Consider the following 23,026-nt stretch of genomic DNA (forward strand, 5'->3'; position numbering starts at 1 on the left):
GTTAGGCTATTAAACATTAAATAAAGGTCAGCAGAGTAGATACGTTTGATACACATAAGAATGTATTTAAAGGGGAACAGGCATATGGAAAGTAGTTATGATGATGTTGCCTTGCTGTTGTGGTGTTTAGTGGTATTATGCCCATTTTAACTTCCTTGATTTATTTTCTTTTATAGATGAAACTTATTGGTAACGGAGACCTTTTCTAGAGTTTTTATGGACTTGTTGACAGTACATCCTTATCCTATATATTTTGTGCAAGTTTCTGTTTGACAAAGTAGGCAAGCATTGTGGGTGAGAAGAATGAAATGTAATGATTTATGGAACTTGTACAACATAAAGCAGCTATGGCAAGAACTTATCTGGCAGCATGGCTATAATTTGCATGATACTTACTCTCTAAAAAAAAATGGAGTGAAAATATTCACTCTTGAAGGAGTGAATACAAAAAAGAGTGAATTTCGAGTGAAATTGGAGTGAATTTCGAGTGAAAATGTTCATTTTCACTCATTTTGGAATGACCTCAGGGATCACTCGAAGATTTTGGAGTGATCCCTGATGTCACTCTAAGAAGAGTGAAAATGAACATTTTCACTCAAAATTCACTCCAATTTCACTCTAAATTCACTCGTTTTTGTATTCACTCCTTTATGAGTGAAAATTTTCACTCGATTTTTTTAGAGAGTAGGCTCAGAAGAACAATATTAGAGCTCAGTTATGTTGTATTGAATTAGATCAAAGAGGGTACGATGCAGCATTGTGTCAATGGGTAAGTTAAAGGGTAACTTTGTTAACTTAAAAAAATAGTCTTTTGCAGTTGCCAAGAAATCTCAGATAAAGTCATCTCTGGGATTTTTACTTTCAGCACAGTTTGATAGTAAATGATTCTTTAAAACTCTCAGTGAAAAAGATTCAGCTAAAATGGCCATGACCGCAAATTTTGACTTCCTCGACGACGTCCATGATACTGAGTCAAGGCAGTCGAGTCCAGGGCCCCCCCTGTGAATCTCCAGTTGACCCAAGAAAGTCAGTGAGAGAGAAAGCGAGGGAGGGATGGAAAAAGAGCTGCTCTTTGCTGCTAAGGACCTCTGAGAAGGAATCTTGTTGAAGCTAGCCTTGGCTTCTGGCTTAAGTATAAGATGGTAAAAAATAATTTCTAAAAATTCTCATAAAGTGCCAAGAAAACCTATTGAAGCTCATTGCAAGTGCCTCCTCTAGAACAAGAAGGCAAGAAGGTGCCGTCTTTTAACTTGCCTCTAGAGGTAACTGTGTTTAAGATAATGAGATGACAAGTGCCTTGTTGAATCTTTGCCAGTGGCCTTGTTCAGTCCCCAAGGAGAGTGCAAGGAGGGGACTTTCCCAGTGCTCTCCTGGGCACCTTGTTCAGATGAATAGGGGATTTGTTATTATAACTGACTTTAAGGTGCCTTCTTTTGGACTGGAAGACCTGAAGGCAACTTTTCAAAACTAGCCTGGAGTTAAAGAGGTACCTCGGCAATTTTTTAAAGTCCCCTTTCAATATCCTCTTCTTGCATAGATATAGCACTGTGGAGAATTTCAACACGTTGCCTTCTTGCTGCACACTTATAACTTCCGTACATAATTTACGTGGGCAACTCGCAACTAATGGCAATCCTCAAGAGGCCCTGATGATCTCAATGCCCTCGACCTTCCCACGCAGAGCTGGAAGCGATATCATTTCTAAGGCAGAGACTGATCTGCGCAAAGTTGTCACTGATCCGGAACCGGCAGTGAATGAGGGGAAGAGCAAGAGAGGGAGAGAGAGAGGGATAGGAAAAAGGAAGACATAAACTCAGTGGGAAGTTTTGATGCAGCCTGCACTTTGTACTTATGGTCCAGTTCTCATTTACTTCATGAGTTTAGTTGTTCACCGGACATTCAAAGGGGCTGGTGTGATTGGAAGGGAGAATTGTACGCACCTAATTCTTTGAAGTGTCACCATGCTTCTGTGATCACGGTATGGCTGTGATGAAGCGATATTGCTGATTGGTAAGCAGGGACGGTGTACATGATTTTTGTCACTTGCTTCCATGATTGTATAAAGTTTAGCCGCTGTTTGTTAGTGTATGTTGCTTTGGTAGTGACACCATCAGCTGCAGTCATTTGCTATGCTGGTATGAGCACATTATGACTATGAGTAGGAATGTTTACCAAGTGAACTGAAGATTTAGTGGAATGACTATTTTTATTGTTTTCAGTGCTATTCATTTCTTCACAGTGTTGGAAACAAAGTAGTAATGCGTGTGGTGTGTCGCATGCATTATAGCCTTCAGAGACTACTACCGGTAGTCTGTTAGTGTAATTTATTTGACATAACTACAGATTGTGTACTTTCAGTGGCGATTGCCTGTTGAGAACCAACTGGCAATCTGAGCTCCTTGGCTATGTGTACTATTCAATGATTGAATGTATAGCCTATCGTGATATCAGCATGACTTTAAAGGCATAATTTATATTTTGCAGATGATACAAAAACCCATCATTAGTGCTGTAAAATAGTTCTAAAATGTGAGTTTATTAGGGAGAGAAACAACCGCTGTAAAAATTTAAATCCGTATAATCGATGTTAAAGGGGCTGTACAGTACTGGTTGAGGTGGGGATTCAGGTTTATAACATTCCTAACTGAGATAATGAGAAACCTCTTATGAATTCTAAGAAGGATTCCACGTTTATTTGATGAAAATTGGTTTTCAAATGGCGGAGATATCCAAAAAAGTGATAATAATAAAAGGCGACAGGCCACGCCTTTATTAGGATCTCTTTGTTTCACCTTGTTTTGGGATATCTCAGCCATTTCATCAAATTTCATCATGATTTTCATCAAATAAACTTTTGATACCCTTTAGAATTGCATACTCTTTGACATCTCATCTAGAGTGGTTTCTGAATATCTGGCAAGACGTTAAAAGCTAAATCCTCACCTCGACCAGAACTGTACACACCCTTTAAGTACTGTTGAATACACAAAATGTGAACAATAGTTATGATAGAAATGTTTCAAGACTAAACCGTCTAAACTTATAGCTTATTGGAAAGGAAAATAATGATACACTCTGTATCTCCGTATGTTTTGGGCTTTTTCGCAAAAATTTTATATGGTAGGATGTTTTGTGATATCACTACTCCCAAAGGTGAACAGGACCTTTAAAGGGGACCTCCAGTCTGAAGAACACTTGTTTTAAATATCTGTTTCTGCTTTAAAAATGTGTGCCAATGAAATATCTATAACATGACAATGATTTCTGTGGAGTGAAACCAAGAAATAATTGATGGCATTCACAGTTAATGTGTCAAGTACCAGATACCACTGTATAATTTCTGTGTGATATCTTTTAATATGAGTGATGTGTCTGCCGTATAGCAAGAGCAAAGTCCTTGCCTGGGATACCCTTTAATTCATGAACTCTACAGTCTTTGTTGTGGGTGAAGTGACTTTATGTGTCATTTGCTGTGAACAAGGACAGTGTATTGTACTCAACGTTGACTCCATAGCATTTATTGCCTTTCTGTTTTCTGTCTGTAGACTCATTATATCTTACAAGTGTATTTTTCCCTTGTACTTCCTCTTTTTCCCAACCTACAAGTCAATGGCTTAATTGTGATCATAGATCCAGAATTATTGATGACTTGATCACTGTTTTTGTGAACTCCCCATAGGAGTTAATTGTGTTTTTACAGTCTGTGGTACTGTATAAAATGTGCATGATTGTAACTTTGTCACGCAAGAATTTTGAGCAATACACCTCTAACTTGTGTGCTCCGTCCATATTCTGAAGCTACACATTTTTTATTCACTCAGTTGTAATAATTTTGCCTAATTTACATTCTTTTCATGATATCTTCATGACGCTAAGCATTCTCACAAGCAAGAGATTTGCTATATTGTTACTACATATGGAACATGTGACTGCTATTAATGATTGCTTAAGTTCTTCAAAAAAGGGGAAAATGTTGTCATGTTAACTTGCATAATTTGCCGAATTCCTGTCATAATCTATATGCTTGACTGATTGGCTGGTCTCTTGGGCTGTGTCGTGCAGGACTGTAGTGATGTCGCAGACTTGTCCATCGTGGAAGCAGCTAGCGGAGTCCCTACAGCCCAGGAGCCACCTAGAGGAGAGGACACGGCGGGGCCAGCAGCAGCCCGATGGCCTGGCGCAGTGGCAGAGAGTCGGTGGTTAGCGTGCTCAACTTCCCCACCAGCCTGCCCGCCTGCCAGCCGAGCCTCCAGCGAACCACCTCGGAGTCCTCCCTCTACTCCAGGGAGGGGCTGGAGAACATCAGTCAGTCCCACTGCTATGATTTCAGTGCCTGCTTTCTGTTCTATCTGCTAGCTTGCCTGTCCTTTGCCTTTCCTTTGTTTGTTTTTATTTGTTCTTGCCTGTGTGTTAGCCTTCATCCAATGCTTGCACATGTTTGCGTTCTTCTCATCAGTCTTATTACTCATGTTTCATTGTCTCCCTTGTTGTCAATGTTTGTACTCCAGAGGCAGGGTGATCAGAGGTATGCTAACAATTAGCACAGGGTAGAATCTAAAGCCCGCAGAAGGGAGGAATATGTGGCTAGACTGGGACCATGTGTGGTTATCAGTGACGGAGCCAGAGGGGGGTGCAACCAGCGCACACCCGATGGCCTGGCGCAGTGGCAACACTTTTCGTTAAAAACAAAGGAAATAAAAAGAAAAAAATGAAATGAAACCCGGAAGTGGCACCAGAAATATTAGTCACGCCCCCCCTTTACAGAATTCCTGGATCCGCCCCTGGTTATGGTAGGAGCTGATTTGACTTTAGGGATTGGATTCGGTGGTGTTGGGGGGGGGGGGGGGGGGGAGAGGGGTGATGATTAGGTAGTATTTTGAGGAGACAGCGACTGAAATAGAGACTTATAACATTAAGAGTTTACTTCTTCCTTATCCAAAATAAGAAAATTTGGTTTTATATAAAATGAAATTTACTGTTTATTTCTAGATTTCATTTCAATAACATGATGAAAACGTACAATTTTCATTTTGACCCCTCCCTCGATCCCCCCCCCCCCCCCCAGCTGACTCCAAAGTATGCATTTTGTTGTGCATCTGTCTTTGGTAATGTTTCTTCTGTATGTTTGTTTTACCTGCAGAGGCCAGCAGCCTGATAAAGGATAGTAAGGGGTGGGTGGCAATTCAAGGCAAAAAGAGGAAGTAGGAAAGATAAAGGGGGAGTTAAGTGCAACTGAAGTAGAACAGATGAGATTAGATGACACTGTTGTAGACAAAGAGAGATAAATTGATGGACTCACAACTCAATGTACTGTTGGTAAGGTTCAATTCTAGGTTTATAAACATGGATGCATGAATGAGGTACACATATTCAGGTGACCAAACAACAACAACAACAACAACAACAAAAGCTACTGCAATCATTGCACCAATTTGTTGAATTTACCTTTGTGATCAGGTAAGATTCTATAGTGATAACACTTGAATATTGAAACAGATCTGTACAGAAACACAGAAATTTCTACAGAGCAGAAACTATAAAGACATATTTCAGTAACTTTGATATCTGTGAAATATCTCATTGGTATTAACCTGTTCAGGGTGGTATTTATTCAAGTAATAGAAATTTGTAAAGTTCTACATTTTAATAGGTGTATACCTTCAGAGCAAAAACACTGAAATGCAAACATGTTTATTTTTCATGTTTCATTTTCTGTTTATTTTTTTGTTGAGCTTGTGGCATGCTCTATGGTAATGTGGATTCACATGAACAGAAACTAGGTTTGCAACTCGGGCATGGCATGTTAATTCTGCATATACCACAACCATAAAGGCGTAATATTATATTATATTTATGCCACTGCAATAAAGTCGAAGTACAGCTGGTCTACCATCTTGATGTCAAACATGTTAATCATTAATTTCTATTGACTACTCTATATATTTAGCACATGGCATCATCATCATATCCATGTATCAAGAAAACTTCAATCTAAACATAATTGCCTCTAGAATTAGCCGTAGAAAATCATTTAACCCATTAGGCCTACATCCTGGATACTACATTTCTCTGTGCATAGATGCTCTATCTTTTTACAGTATTTTTGTTCTTTTTGTTCTTTTATTTATTTATTTTTTTATTATTGATGGTGTTTTTCATGAGGTACAGTAAATATACAATTTCATTTTAGGCTTAATTAGGGAATATCAAATTATTCCTATTATTTTTTTATCGCAGAATTTTTGGAAGCCTCTCAATTCCTAGCTCTATATTGTATGATTTTTACATTGGCAACATAAGTTAGAAGATTAAAGCTTGTGTTTGTCTCACAAATTGTCAATTTTTGTGTATATTTTTACTGACTTTGCACAGATTTTAGGAATGCAACCTGTTCCATCTAGTCTTTTACCAATACATTTCACATACTTACGTGATATCATTATATACCTAATGCACAGCAATTAGTTTTCATTGAAGTTTTTCATATCTGGGGATCTGATTTCATTAGCTCCTTTCGATCTCTTATTTTTTCATTGATATTCTGCTCAAACGCACAAACCCACCCAAATCGATCACCAAATTGCCCAATGTTGCAGTACTGTAAAAGCGTTTTACTCGATTCCATTCCTGTCAAATGTAGCTTGCATTTTTTTGTGGTGATTGACTATCAAGGGGTGTTCCCTACTGGATTTTTGAGTAAATTCTAAGTTTCTGTCACTGTTTTGTGTGCCTCTACAATGATATGTAGCTACAGGGCATTTGAAAGAAAAGCAATCATAGATTTTCATACAAATTATATCAAAGCAAAGCTTGGCATTTTCTCAACAACTTTGCTCATTACATGTTCAGGGTAACACAAATTTGTAAAAGTTACCTACATACAATTGTAGATTTGAAAAACAGAATGTTTTCCCAAAGCATGACTAGGTTGCTGTTTCAGAATAATGTGGCACACTGGGGGCTTACACCATGGCACATAAAGAGTTATGTAGACTAACAGTGCCAGGCTGACTGAAAAAAAAAAATGCTTACATGAGGATTGTTCCATAAATTGAGAGAGCTGTCATTACCACTAGCAACTGAGATTGCATTTTATGTCTATCAAAAGTATCTGAAAAGAAGCAGTTCGAATAGGGTATAAAAATAAAATGCTTCTCATCAAGTCTTAGAAGAAAAGGTCATTAGCATGCATTTAGGTATTCAGAAATATGCATGACTTGTTGACTTTCGATGAGTTATCTGGTTTGTCAAAAACATGAGTGGGCCTACTGATATCTATTTTTAAACAGAGATTCATTACTAAATCAGTAAATGTAATTATATCATAGAAGATGAGGATATGCATCATAGTGCCTAGACCAAGAATTTAACCAGGATACAGCATTGCCTTTAACGGGCTGAAAGTATATCCTTTGCATCCATTTAAAAACAAACTTATTATTACAGTGGAATTACAGGATTAAAAACCTGCTCAAGTGCTGTCATTTTATTAAAAACTATGTTTCAGTGTCAATGCTTTTGATTGATGTCTTACATGCTGTGAAATAATAAACAGCCCTGTGAATGATTGTTTACTGGACAAACATCCGTTTCTGACATCAGTCCTTCTCAAAATTTTGATACTTCAATTTGTTATTTTTTTCCATTAAGATTTGCTAATTAGGGAATTTTCTTTAAATCTGAGAGGGCATCCCCTCTTATACTCGCTCATGGCAATAGCATGCTGATGTGTGTCCCACTTAGTTGAGAGTATGAAGTGAAAGTAGCAAAGGTCAGTGAAAGTAGCAAAGGTCAGTGAAAGTTTCCTTTGAATCTGTACTTCCATACATTCACTCTGTGTGCTGTCCTTCAAAATGTTCGCCTTCCTTTTTTTTTTTTGGCTCTGATTCAAGCAACACTTTGTCTTTTTTTTTTTTACGGGGGGATGTGAAGCTTTTCTCATTTGTGATTGGAATTGGCATGAAAGTTAAATAGCACTTTATCTTCAGTTTTACCTTTTTTTTTCTTTAGGAGTAAAATCAGGCAACAAAGAGTGGTAAAAGGATTCATTAAAGGCATATTATTTACCATTTGCAGATGCCAGCTTATTTCTTCAAAATAGTTCTAAAATATGAGTTAGGGATAGAAACAACCAGTGTAAAAAATCTGATAAGTATAATCAATGTCAAGTATTGTTAAATATACAAAGTGTTAACAATAGTTGTAATAAAATTGTCTCCAGACTGAACTGTCTACAGTTATTGATTAGTGAGTAAAATTGTGATTTCTCCTTATATTTTAGGTTTTATTGCAAAATTTTTTATATGGTAGGATGTTTTATGATACAACTGACGTACACATATGCATCACATGTGATAACTCAAATATTGTTAAAATTACTGCTCCCAATGGTTAACAGTACCTCTAAACTGAGGCATAAAAGGAGAAAGTCTAATGTACTGTGCATACCTCTTGAAATGATAAAGAAAAATCCCTGACCTGACCATTCCAAGTGAAAATATCTACTCAGCACTGTAGCATATTTGTGTTGGTGAGAGTGGAAACACTTATGACTTGCAGTTAATTGCTAGTACTTCATCTGAAATAGATCCTTAGATATTGTTTCCACTTGCTCTTGATTAAATATACTGTGCAATTTATGTATGCTGTGCAAAAGGATTTGAAAATGTTGTATTAATTGCCTTATGAAATACTTTCATCATTGTCATCTTTGAATAGGAGTGATCATAATTTTCAACTTCTTGTGCATCAGTAATGAGTGTGCACTGACTGATTACAAACTACTGTTTTATTGCATGAGGCAAGGAATTTTGTTTTCCGATGACAAAACTGTAGCAATGAAATTGAAAAAGTGAAATCTGATTTAGTTGGACATTCTATTTTTTATTTCTGTTATCTGATGCTGGGATCTTTTAAGAATTTATATGAACAGGTTTTGTCTTAAATAGCATATATTGCTCTTTTCAGACCAGTTAATAGTTTGGTGGCATTAATCAACCTAAATTTATACATGGTTTCCAATCCAGTCGACCAACATGGCAAGTGTGACTATAAATTCCAAATAAAGTGTTTAAATATAGACATTAAATTGATGTCTGACTTAAGAAGTTGACTACAAAGGTTTAATTCTTATTTCATATTTATATCCAAATTGCAATTAATAATAGTTATATGTGTAACAAAACTAACAATAGACATTTTAAAATAATTAAGTAAATTAATTGAAAAATACATTATGTGAATAATTTAGTGCTATTAGAGGCCCAAGCACATTACATTTCACACACAGCACAATACGCTTTGCACAATTACTGGACCTATATTTTTAGCTCACCTGAGCCAAAGGCTCAAGTGAGCTATTGCGATCGCCCTTCGTCCGGCGTCCGTCGTGCGTCGTGCGTCGTGCGTCGTCCGTCGTCCGTCGTCCGTCGTCCGTCGTCCGTCGTCCGTCGTCCGTCGTGCGTCGTGCGTAAACTTTTTACATTTTCATCTTCTTCTTGAAAACCCCAAGACCGATTTTCATCAAACTTGGCAGGTAGCATCCCTAGGGGGTTAGGAACTCAATTTGTTAAAATGGGCACCATGCCCCACCCAGGGGGCCCCCAGGGGGGCCCAAACCCCCCAAAATTAAGGAATCTGTAAAAATCTTCTTCTCTAGAACCAGAAGTGATAGAGCTAAGTTAATACTATGAGTTAGTACATTGATGACTGTAGTTTCAAGTTTGTTCATGGCAGAATCAGGGGTGCCCCCCTTGGGACCCAGGGGAGGGGGGTGGGGAAGGGTTCTAATGGGGCCTAAATTGTACATTTTCATCTTCTTCTTGAGAACCCCATGACCCATTTTCACCAAACTTGGCAGGTAGCATCCCTCGGGGGTTAGGAACTCAATTTGTTAAAATGGGCACCAAGCCCCACCTAGGGGGCCCCCAGGGGGCCCAAACCCGCCAAAATTAAGGAATCCGCAAAAATCTTCTTCTCTAGAACCAGAAGTGATAGAGCTAAGTTAATACTATGAGTTAGTACATTGATGACTGTAGTTTCAAGTTTGTTCATGGCAGAATCAGGGGTGCCCCCCTTGGGACCCAGGGGAGGGGGTGAGGAGGGGTCCTAATGGGGCCTAAATTGTACATTTTTATCTTATTCTTGAAAACCCCATGACCCATTTTCACCAAACTTGGCAGGTAGCATCCCTAGGGGGTTAGGATCTCAATTTGTTAAAATGGGCACCATGCCCAACCCAGGGGGCCCCCAGGGGTCCCAAACCCCCCAAATGAAGGAATCTTTATAAATCTTCTCTAGAATCAGAAGTTATAGAGCTGAGATAATATTATGAGTGAGTACATTAATGACTGTAGTTTGAAGTTTGTTCATAGGAGATCCAGGGGTGCCCCTCTTGGGTAGGGGGGGGGGGGGGGGGTGGTTGGAAGGGTCCAAATGGGGGCCTGAATTGTACATTTTCATCTTCTTCCTGAAAACCTCATGATGGATTTTTGTCAAACTTGGCAGGTAGCATCCCTAGGGGGTCAGGATCTCAATTTATCAAAATGGGCACCATGCCCCACCCAGAGGGCCCCAGGGGGCCCCAATCCCCCCAAATTAAGGAATCTTTAAAAAATTGGGCCCTTATTGTACATTTTCATCTTCTACTTGAGAATGCCTGGTCAAATTTTAATTTAGATTAGTGACTGCGTGAAAGGTGAACTTGCGATACTCAGGTGAGCGCTAGACCCGCGGGTCTCTTGTCCACTTTGTTTTCTTGTTTCCCCTCTCTTTAGTACTCCATTCCCAGGCTGCCATCATTTCAAGCACATTCAATGTCCGGTCTGCTGCATTTTCCCCTTTGTAAATTTTGCTTTTATTTGACATCAACTAGACTTTGTTGATAACAAATTTGCAAATTATGTTTACATTTTGTTCTGCTGTCAATAATGATGAAAAATAATTATAAGCTAACTTATTTTGTACTCAAATGTTGAAAAATACAAAAATAAAGCCAACCAGCCAAACAATCAGATAAACCAGTATGATATACCATACAAACACACAAGTACATGCATGCATGTATGTAAACTCACTTCAGATTCGTTAGAAACATTGAATAATGTGATTTTAGCCAACAAACTGTGCCCCCTGTGGCCTTCCGAACTGCTGGACAACCTCCAAGCTTCCTTTCTGAGCTCAGCCAGCTGAAGAGGCTCTATCTGTTTAACTTTGGATAGAGTCATCGTTCAGTCACACGACTCTTTAAAGTTTTTCTTGCTGCGAGATTTATTGCATCAGATGGCAGAGCAATTAGGGTTAGAAAATTCCCCAAAATAGCTCAAGACCTGGCACATCCCTATAAAAGAGTGTCATCAATTATTACGGCATGATTCATGTTAAGCGCATCTTTTTTCGTAAGTCACGGATCATTGACTGGTAGGAAGCATACCAGGTGCCAGCAGTGAAGTTTGTAATTTCGTTATAGTCATGGGAAATGTGCATATTCCATCAGTCATTTCATTCCCTAATGCTCTACCTTTTTGCACAAACGATGCTGTGAGTACTGAGTTTTGTTATATTAGTGATTCATAGTAATACAGATCGATCGTACAATCATATTCACAGAGAATAATTCAATTCAATTCGTTTATTTCCATTTCAATCAAAATGAAAGCAACATGAAGCATTCTGCGTTACAGATGAACATAAAAAACAATGACATGTAAAAGAAACCACAACAACAACATCAAAATTACAGTATGAATTGTTCCAGAATACAAAAGGCAACAAGTAAAATGGAAAATGGTTTATACGTAAAAAGCCAATAAGGCCTGTAGGCGCGCATACACCGTTGTTACAAATCATGTAGAATTGGAATTAAAGTTGTTTCAAAAATCATAAATCAGTTTTATACAGAAGATACACAAAGGAACATCAGACAAAAAACAAAACAAAAAAAAAAGAAACAAAAAACGAAATGAACATAGAAAGAATTGTTAGATACATCAATGCAATCTTAATAAAAAGATAAAAGATGTCTTTCATACTGCTTCTTGAATAAATTATTATGTTGCTTATTATAATTATCTGGGTTAATAATTGCATTCCAAAAAAATGGTCCTGTATGACGAAGAGTTTGTTTTAATTTCGTACTAGGACATTTCCATTGATGAATTTTATTGCAGCTCCGTGTGTTATGAGTGTGTATATTTGAATTTAATGTGAACATATTCATGATGTAAGGAGAGAGTGTATCTGTGTGGAAACGTTGCATGAAAGAAATTATTTGAAGTTTATTTATATCGTGCAGCTTAAGTGTATTCAATCGTTTGAATAACTGAGAAGTGTGAGATTTTGTAACATTTACGAATTGCTTTCTTTTGTAATTTAAATAAGTTATCAAGTCTGGAATTAAAAGTGTTTCCCCATACGACATTACAATACAACAAATGAAGCAATATAAAAGAATTGTAAAGAGAAAATAAAACAAAAGATGGCAATTCAAACTTCAAACGATTTAAAACACCTACAAACTGCGCAACTTTGCTGCATACATTTTCTATCTATCTATTATAATGGCAAAAAAGAAAACTTCCATGAAATATCAATGATCATTCTCAGTTAGAGCTCTGCTCAATACATTTGGGCCCATTTTCATAAAGATATTGATATAATAGCAACTCTTGCTGGAATGACAATTGTCATGGTAACGACAAGAATCCAGCTTCCTGATTGGCTATTGCTATGGGAAGTTGCCATCATTCCAGCAAGAGTTGCTATCCTAACATCTTTAATGAAATGGGGCCCTGATGTGAATTCTTCTTTTACCATTGTGATAAGTACAATGTAAGTGAATTGCCATTCAATAGGCACCAGACAAACCATTACTCTCTATATTTCATTTTCACCCTAATAGCCTCAATAAATGAGGTCCATTCCAAGGTGGCTTAAAGATAATAAAAAGTTTTGGTACCTCAAAAGCTTCCCTGAATTTCCTTAGCTTGGTTTGTGTTTCAGGTTAAAGTACGTTGTCTGTGAGAATTACTCGCCCCAAAGTGCTCTCATGTCTTAGTAATCATGCAGTAATGGTTTCGTACCAGAGCCAACGCTGTACAGCGTCGATAAATATTGTACGAAACCACTGACTGCGACCAGCAGCGTGCAGCCCATTGTACGCATAGCTAACTGCGACCAGCAGCCCCATACGCATAGCGTAATGGGGCTTCGCATTGTAGCATTCAGGATCATGACAGAATTAGTATCGCGGGTAAATGTCAACTTAAAATCCAAAAATTTCTTCGATTTGAAGACTTACCAATTAAGTTGAAGTATTGAAAACAGGCTTCGAACAACGTTTGGTTCTGCCAATAGCCCCTTTCTGTTCGAATTGATGACTGAATGTGACTCGGTCGAGAGGACCTTGGGAGAGCTACTAGTACATACACTGGATACCATGGCCAGCGCATGCGCACACAAACATCTTATCCGTTCATGGATTTGAAATTTGTGTGCATGTGATGTGTTCGCATGCACTGGCTGTAGTATTCAGTGTACTGTATGTAGCTCTCCTAAGGTCCTGTCGACCGAGTCACAATCAGTCATCAATTCGAACAGAAAGGGACTATAGGCAGAATCAAACGTTGCCCGAAGCCTGTTTTCAATACTTCAACTTAATTGGTAAGTCTTCAAATTGAAGAATTTATGGGATTTTAAGTTGACATTTACCCTGCGATACTAAATCTGTCATGATCCTGAATGCTACAATGCGAAGCCCGATTACGCTATGCGTATGGGGCTGCTTGTTGCAGTTAATTGCATGATTACTAAGACATGAGAGCACTTTGGGGCGAGTAAGTCTCACAGTGTTAGTTATATGAAAGGTACTTTAACCTGAAACACAAACTAAGACAAGGAAATTCAAGGACACTTTTGAGTTACCAAAACTTTTTATTATCTTTAACTTTGTAAATTGTAATGCAAATTTGCTGCTTGATGATAGCAGGAGGTACAATATTGTATACTTTACCTTTAGGGTCCATGTAAGTGCTCTCCTTGACTTGTACTTTATCAACTCTTGGGTTCTGTTTGAAGGTACAAAGGTCAATACTCATATCCGCAAGATTTTGTGTGGCATATTTGTCAATAGCTTGATGATCAGGGACTCCCCCATAGTGTCAATAGTTAGCAGCTAGCGTGAATACCATTTGAGTGAGGTCATAGTTGTGAAGCTTGACCCCCTGTGATGGCTAAGTAACCAGTATTCTTGACCAATAAACAGCTCAAAATGTGTGCATACAACTTGCCTCACTTACGTGCATGTAAAACGTTTGCTGCTTGTTTCGTTGCGGAAGCATAACCACTATTGTCTGTACTTGTTCATACTGATGTTAGCAGCTGCACTGTTGGCCCCATGATTAAAAAAGAAAGAAAGAAATGACAATTTCTTCATGGGACTATATACTCTGTAGGAAACACTGATCACCTCAAAATTTAATACACTTAAATAATTTTCATCGTTAAGCAATGTCAGTTGATAAAAAATATAATATGATTGGTATGAATCTTATGCATTAATGGTATCTAAGAATCATGTACACAAGCTCTTGGTTAAAGGAGCTATTAACCTTTTCACTGCATAATGTTATCATCAGTGTTTTATTGTATGATTATACAGGTATAATGTCATTCATTCCATATACGTGGTATATTTCATTTTTTCATGAATATCATAAGTCAAGTGATACTTGTACGTTGTAACTCCATGTAACATAAATGTGCTGTATATCATCTCTAAGATGGGAAATCATCAAGTTTTCTTCTGAAACGGACAATACACATTCCTGGATTGTCTTACTAGGTAGTGAAGAAATGAATTCTCATGAATGTTGGCCCATTGTGTCAAACTGATTTAATCCAAACAAGACTAGAAGAGAGTTGCCAGGAGTGGAAATGTCAAGAGTTTTGAATACCATTTGTATGTTAATAAGGGAAAACATTTGCATATAACATGGAGGAAATGACCTGAAACTAAATTAATAATAAAACTAATGAACTGTAGAAGTTGACATTTTCATGGGATCGAAATTTTCTTAATTTTGCACTCTGTGAAACTACGATGTAGTTTGAAGATAAAAGTGGGCAAAGTTTGAGATTGTATCAATATGTTAATGTCATTTTATACCTTTGATTTCCTGTAGTTTTCTTCATGTTCTCTATTCCTGTAGTGTGAATGAATTTACTGTTGTGATGCAGTCCAGTTACCCTTTATCGTAGTATGTGCTGCCAAGACCCTTAATCACCCTGGCAGTGGTGAGCTGTTTGAAGTGTTCACTCAATTGTGACCATCCGCACAAATTTAAAATGGGTAAAAATCATTGTACCCAGCATTTTCATGTAAAAGATCACAGTAATGCCACATTTCATCTGTAAGGAGTGAAAGTTAAAGAACAAAGCTTTGGATGGAGTGAAGTTGTCAGATTTTATACATAATTAATTGAGTATTTTCTAAACATAACTAGCGTTAAATCATGGAAGTACTAGTAGCTGTATGGTTAGATATCCGTAATCTCAAGACTTCATTGAGGTTGTGAAATGATATACTTAGTGCAATTAATTTCAAGAGACTACTATCAATGGGCTTGCTCTCTCTTCCTATGGGGATATAAAAACTCTACCACCGGAAATATTGATATTGTCAATGAAGCTAATTAAAGCAATTTTTTGAAGTGTTGATGTGTGGTTTGAGGCTTCTTTAAGTCAAAATTGGGTAGAAAAGTTGATTGACATTTAATTGCTGTAGGCCCTAAGCTTTCGTTTTCTTTGAATTTGTTGTGTGGTGTAGTGGGTAAAGGCTCTGAAGTTGTAAACATGGTCTTGGGTTCAAATCCTGCATTACTCAGCAATGTGCCTCTTTACCTGAAGTGTACAAATAGATAACCATGGCAATGGTGGGGTGATGATAATGGTTGATACTGAAGAGGTTATATGGGATAAATACGACCATACCATTACCATGATCATTGTTTTTATCATTATCAATATCATAATCATCATCATCATTTTCATTTTCATTTTTGTTTTCATTTTTCATTTTTGTTTTCATTTTTCATTTTTCGTCTTTGTTATTGCTATCATTATTGTTATCATTATCATTATTTTCAATATCATTATCACTATTATCATCATTATCATTATCATTACCACCATTCATCTGTTGAGAATGAGAAGGGCGTTAAGTTGTCTTGAACACTGTGGGTTTAGTGGCAACTTAACGCCCTTATCATTCTCAACCGACGCATTATTCCAGTTCCGTAATGCTTGCTGATTAGATTCTGCCATTGTCAACTAGAATACAGAAATATAATGTGTTTAATAACAACAAGGAAGAAAAAATGGGCTTGGGAACTCGTATAAGGAGGTAATTTCTAGGGACATAACATTTCCTCTGCAAAAGTAATTACAGTTTACTCAGCCACAAAGGAGCTTCATATCACAATTGAAAATATGCTCTGACATTGTTGAGCCTGAATTTATGACCTTGACTCCACATTATGTTAAACTTCTGAGATCACGTTACTACGAGTGCAAAGATGACAATATGGTATTTGCGCACACCACAAAACCATTATTGGTTAGCCCTACCCCCCCCCCTCCCCCCTTCAGGGTGGTATTCCCCCTCAGTATTGATAGAGGGGTTTTTTTACAGCCCAAGTTCATTGGTGAAGAGACGCGTTTGTCAATATGCCTAGAAACTGGCTTCATGCTGGTATCGCGATAATTCATAATGTTTAAAAGCAAAAATACATGCCACGCTTTCCAGGGAGGACATTTCTCAACTCACAAGCAGACAATGCATGTTCATAGATGTTTTCCAATTAAGTTTTGATTAAGTTAGGGTACCTGTTTGTTAAATGTCGAGGTTTGACCTCTGAAACACAATTGCAGAGGTAATGGAGCTTAGAATGACCTCATAGTTCCACTACGGTGCATGCATGTACGGACATTTCTTTGCATGCAAGCACAACAGGAGTTGTGTGTTTGACTGACACTCGTAGAGAATTGATCTAAATGTCATTTGCACTAGTTGTTGGCCAAACAATTCATTTCAGTGTGTAAATACGCTGTAGCTCTCGACACAATATGCACTCTAAAAACCAACTGGTAATTAAGAATGAGGTCTGAATACATTCTGATACTTCTCTATGAGTCACTAACAGTAGATATGCATGTTTGACAGAATTGCTAGCTTAGTTACCTTTTTTTACCAGTCTGGAGGGGAAAAAATGTAGTGCAAAAGCGTATAAATGGGCAGATTGGCTTGTCTGCTCATAAACCTTGATTTACTTGTTTCTTATTTATTCATCATAAGCTTTCATTGGAATTTCCTAATCAAAGGGAATGTGTGTGCTTAAAAAATCCCTTTTTACCACAGACTAGTTTCTAGTATAGATGGTACACTTTCAATGTACCCCTAATCGTTATTTGATGCAGCTAACACATTTAGATGCAGGACCACATCTTTCATTGACTGCAATTGGTCTATTGATGACTGCCACCTAACCATTCTTAAAGGGATGATATAAGTTTGGTTGAGATGGTGCTTCAGGTTTCCAACTTTATTTGAGGTATTGAGCAACCTCCTATAGAATGTAAACTGGCATACAATTCTAAGAGGAATTCAAAGTATATTACCCTGATGAAAAGTGGTTTTGAAATAGCTGAGATATCCAAAAACAAAGGGACCCCAATAAAAGGTGGGAACCACCTTTTATTAGGACCACTTTGTTTTACTTTGGTTTTGGATATCTCAGCCATTTCAAGACAGATTTTCACCCACACATATTCCTCCACAGAATTTCCTTTAGAATTGTATGCTCTTTAACATTTCATAAGTGGTTTGTAACTGTTTTGCAAAAAGGTAAAATCTGAATCCCCATCTCAACCAAAACTATACTATCCCTTTATGTGGCTGAAATGCCCTGCTACGCACTACCTTCACTATAGTGCCATCAGTATTGCCTGAATATTACCACATCTGACACCTGAAGAATTACTAGTTTCTGCCACAGATATATTTTCCGTCCAGCCATAAAATGCTAAAATTGCTTTGATAATCACCCCAACTGCTACAACACTTTAGTACCATCACTTCTGCTATAAACTGCTACTGATATGACTACTATACTACTCCTATCAGCAATACCAAAGCTGTTTAGTGACCACTTTCATTGATTTGGGTACAACCATCACTACCACCTTTACTACTGCATTGTATACACATATAACAACGATTGCTTCTGCTGTTCAAATAAAATTGTATAAAGTTGGTTTTCATTTTGTCCTGACAGTTGAGAGTTAATGCCCATTTGAAGGACCAAAATGTTCTCAAAAATTTGTATCATGTATTTCATTTTTCCATCTCCCAAGGCTCACTGGTTTAGTGCATGACAATAAGTTTGAGCTCAACTTTGCAACACATCAGGGACGGATTTTGGAAGCACCGCGAGACAAAACTCCACAAAGACTGCTCTAGTTCCCCTCCGGCTGCCCTCGGAGAAACAAAGATATCATAGCGGGTAAAAAGGTTGGAAAGAGATAGGCTGTTGTACGAGGAGTCCAGGCAAAGCTGAGAAACTCTGCATGACTGTAAACGTAGCACTGCTCTCAGATTGAGGCAAAAGCAGCTCAAATGATGGACAAAACGTAAAAAACTGTGTGTTTGACTGTAATGTAAAGTAGTGAACAGCGCCACCGAGCCGAGAGTTGACCAAGGCTGATCGAGGGCGTGGACGCATACGGGAGCCCTCCACCTCCCCGGCATCCCTGAGGCGTCACATCAGCACTACCCAGAAAACTGATCTGGATGGAGCCAAATGTACCTGAAGAATTGCATCAGATAGGTAAACACCTGTCACCTTTCTGTATACTTTAGTGGACTGCTGACTGGTGGAGAGCTAGTCACATGTCAAAGAGATTTTTTGTTTTTTTCTGTTACGATGGTATTTGCTATTTCTAAAAAGCAGGTTTTGCCTTAAGAATTAAATGTTGATGCCTGCTGTTGGTCATGTGTCTGTACTATGACTTCCAAAACTGTTCAGGCCTGGAGAAAGTAGCCATCTTATCGACAGACGTTAAATCATATCTTTTAACAAAGGAAAATATTTTAAAATTCCATCACCAATATAACCACTTCTAAATATTTTTATCTGTATGCATCTGCAACACTTGAGATTGGTCCTAAGTTGGAATATTATAAATGATATTGTGTTTTTTTACGACATGAAGATACATGTAGCTGACAATATATGCAGCATTGAAAGTGTCTTTTTTGTTCTTTGTTTTTGAAACCATTAAATCGAACAGATATAGAAGAGAGTACCCCCCCCCCCACACACACCTTCTTGCTTTAACCCGTTCCGTACAGGAACTGTTGGCCTGTATATTAAGTCTGTTAGATGGGCATTTCAGAATTCTGTATGGAATGGGTTGATTAACCATTACCGTGCTTTGTTCACCAATTAGCATAATAAGCCAGTTCGTAATTAGCTCATGTACACATTAGCACAAATGACCTTTCTTTTTTTCTCAGTTGGTTAGACACTTCACTCGTTTTCAAAGCGGCATAATGCATAAGCTTGCCCGACGTAACAATTTATGGAATTCATGTTCAAACAAAGAATGAACTTTAGATCAGTTTAGATCAGGGGAGTGTTTCATCAACGTTTGTCAGCGCTGACAACTTGAATCACCATAGTAACAGTCAGTGACCAGAGCATCTCAGCCAATCAAAACCAAGGATTTTGCTGAAATTGTCAGCGCTGACAGTTGTCAGCGCTGACAAACGTTGATGAAACACCCCCCAGGTGATCAGAATACTCCATCAGTTGACAATTTAGCAGCAGGCATCCATTTCATTGTTTTGTATTGAATGCAATAACAGCCTATTTCCTTTTATATTGCAAAATACCATTCTTGCTTTCAGGTGGATGTGCTGGCAAGCACCATTTAGATAAGGATCACATGAATAATCATCGCATCACAGATGCTTATCTCAGTAAACTTACAAACCAAAAATGTTTGTACAAATGACCTTTTTCTGCTCATGGGCAAAGTGGAATTACGAACTGGTCTATTGGATTGACACAAATGTCTGGAAACTTAATTGTCAAGGAATAAAGATTATCTAATCCCCCTAATCCCTATTGTGTCACTATGGCCTTCATGTTGGACTGAGGCCTGAGTGAGCTTGCTATACCACACCAAGGTCAATTCTGTTTGAATTATGGAATGCTGATGAAAGAGCATAGCAAGTTAAAGGGAGAGTATCCCAAAATGCATGTGGATTGAGTGAATACAGAAATATTACTAGAACACATCAGTGAAAAGTTTGAGGAAAGATGGATAACCCATTCAAAAGTTAGAGATTTTTAGTTTTGGTACAGTTATCACTGGATGAGAAGAACACAACAGTTTGTGACATCTTAGCAGAACATTATATAGAAAATATAAAGAGAATTTTCCACAAAATGTCATTTCTTGCAAAAAGTACCTATTCCTTTGACTATGACAAATATGTTCAGAGTAATATCAATCCCCTTGCTTTCTAAAAAATGGAAGTCGATTGCTATTTAATAATGCTAGAAAAAATGAAAATATCCCACATACTATGATCTTCCCATAATTGAAGAAATGGTGTTTCCCCAGTAAAATACTCTTTTTTTTTCTTTTTTTTTTTGGTGCTATTTTCAGCTTGGGTTGTGCTCCATGGTGTTTTCTTGATGGAGCCGGGCCAAGTATGGGTGGGACGTTGTACGTCAAAGATGTTTGAATTAAAGAAAACAACAGTGTCATGTAGCGCACGCAAAGTGCTTAGATATGTTTACTTACCGTCTTGCTTTTGTGGGGGAAAAGTGAGAAAGTGAAACTCTGACATCATCGTCTCTTCTATTTCCTCCTCTTGGTGGAGTCTCCATGTTGTCTCCTCTCTCCCACCCCGTGTCTGGGATGCCTCTAAGATCAATTCCTTTACCAAAAACTCTGTGAAAACAATCATTTTTTCATTGTGTTGGTTCTGTGCCAGATGCAACCCTCTGATCAGTGAGTTTGCCTGAACTGGCCCTATATGTTTCTGCCCAATCCAGCCCTCGAAGGCTAATTTTTGCGTAGTTGTGGTAGAAAAAAATAAGAACAACCCAGTGATTTTAAGAGAAATCAGCTGGAATTGATTTGTAATGATCCATTGCATAAATTTCTAACCACATGGTTCAATAAGACCAGAAATACTAAAAAGCTTCCAAAGAAACATGATCAAAATGAATGAGAGTCTATGAGTTTTCATTTGTCAAGTTTCTTTTGAAGTGGAACAAATGCCAAATAAGAGAGTAAAATGACATAACTTTTCCATTCTTTGTCAGGTTGCATTATGTTACTGTTCTTTTTCTGTACTTAAGTACCCTGAACTAACCTTCCCCCCCCCCCCCACAAGAAAAAGAAACCTCCTTACGAGCTTTGCCTATTAACCCCACTTCTGTATGTTGCGTGACTCGTCTGCAGCTTAGAGCACCTTGCGACAAGAAGGGATTAATTTCCCCATTCATCTGAAAACCTGTTACTGTCGCAATGTTAATTGGACATCCTCGCAATAGACTTGCCCATGATTGATTAATGGTTTCACTGCCTGCGGCAAATTGGACTCGGTAGAACAGAGACTTCAATTAAGGGAGGGGGGGGGGGGGGGCAGGAGAACAACCTGTAGTCATAGCCCTAAAGATATGCATCTCCTTGCAGTGGTGTGTAATGGATGTTACTTTAATAATTCATTCATATGTATTGTTCGGTCTATGATATATGTTTAATGTGTGACTTGTGTAAGACAGAATTCACTCGTATTTTATTGCTTTATTTGTAGCAGTTAGTTTTTGCAGACACAGCAATATTAGGTGAAACGGTTAATTGAAAAAAAGAGGAAAGAAAAGAAAAAAAAATATCACCATATCATTAATGTGTGTTTCCTGCTTGGTAAAAGTGTATGATATCTATGTTGTAGTAAGCTTTTAACCATGTGTGGCTGTAGACATTTTCTAAATCTGAGGGGGCCCTCCATCTTCGTGCTGGTCAGCAACGTCCGGATTTGTAAAAGCTTGTTGAATCAGTGCTAGAGCTCGGAAAACAGACATCCGGTTGTCTGTAAGAACTCAAGAAAGAGGCGGTATCAGTCGACAGCAGTGATTGGTTCGGTCTAACGCCAGACATCTTCACTGCATCACTGGTCCTTTTACTCCAATTTGGTTTCAGAGGATGTATTGTGGTTCATTATCTGCAGTTCCATCTTTCTTTTACTGTTCTTTGTATAGAATAGAATAGAATTTTCTTTGTGTTAGTGTAGCTCTCACATTTCTGTCTGCGACTAGTCTCAAGAGATTCTTAACCTAAAGCTTTTCGTCCAATTTCTTCTTGTTTTGGTCAAGATTTGTTTAAGGGCAAGTCCAAGATAAGGTCCCCTCAGAAGGCAAAATTTCATCTTCGCTCAATATTGACATGTTTGGTATCATTTTGAAGCTTATGAGTTGAAGTTTTGATTTTCATGGAGGAAAAAATGATATTATGTAAATCTATGCAAATTTCAAGGGCTTCATTTGCATAAATGTGAAACACAGCGTTACGTATGGGACATTTATAAAAATTCATATTAATTCAAAGGAAAGCAAATGATATTTGATTTATATGTGGACATAAGAAGTTCATCACATAGTTTAACTTGGTATGAAAATTTAGGGATTATGCAAATGATTATGCAAATTAGCTCGTGTCCTATCATGAGATGTCCCATACGTAACAAAATGAGGTCATTTTTTTAGGTTTTTTCTGAAATTGCTAAGGTTATTTTAATGCCCTTTTGGAAAGTTCTAATTTATTGTTTAGAGAAATTAAATACCAGAGAAAAAAGAAAAAAAAGTAAAAGAAACATTTTTTATTAGGCATTGAAATAATGTTACGTATGGGACAAATGCGTTGCGTATGGGACATCCTCATACATATTGCATGT

At 37.7% G+C, this 23,026-nt stretch overlaps 1 protein-coding gene across 1 annotated transcript in view; it reads left to right on the forward strand.

The window, feature by feature from the left end:
• Positions 1-1,859: 1,859 nt before the first annotated feature.
• Positions 1,860-23,026, forward strand: part of LOC139710801 (SH3 domain-binding protein 2-like) — a 61,522-nt gene continuing 40,355 nt past the window's right edge. The window contains exons 1-3 of the mRNA XM_071622708.1: positions 1,860-2,010; positions 4,063-4,305; positions 18,409-18,881. Coding sequence (XP_071478809.1) covers positions 18,845-18,881 — 37 coding nt within the window. The 5' untranslated portion in view covers positions 1,860-2,010; positions 4,063-4,305; positions 18,409-18,844. The remainder of the gene's footprint in view (positions 2,011-4,062; positions 4,306-18,408; positions 18,882-23,026) is intronic.

Source organism: Diadema antillarum, unplaced genomic scaffold (genome assembly GCF_040938485.1).
Source record: "Diadema antillarum isolate AM-2024a unplaced genomic scaffold, OU_Dant_1.0 seq00001569_RagTag, whole genome shotgun sequence".
Lineage (NCBI taxonomy): Eukaryota > Metazoa > Echinodermata > Echinoidea > Diadematoida > Diadematidae > Diadema > Diadema antillarum.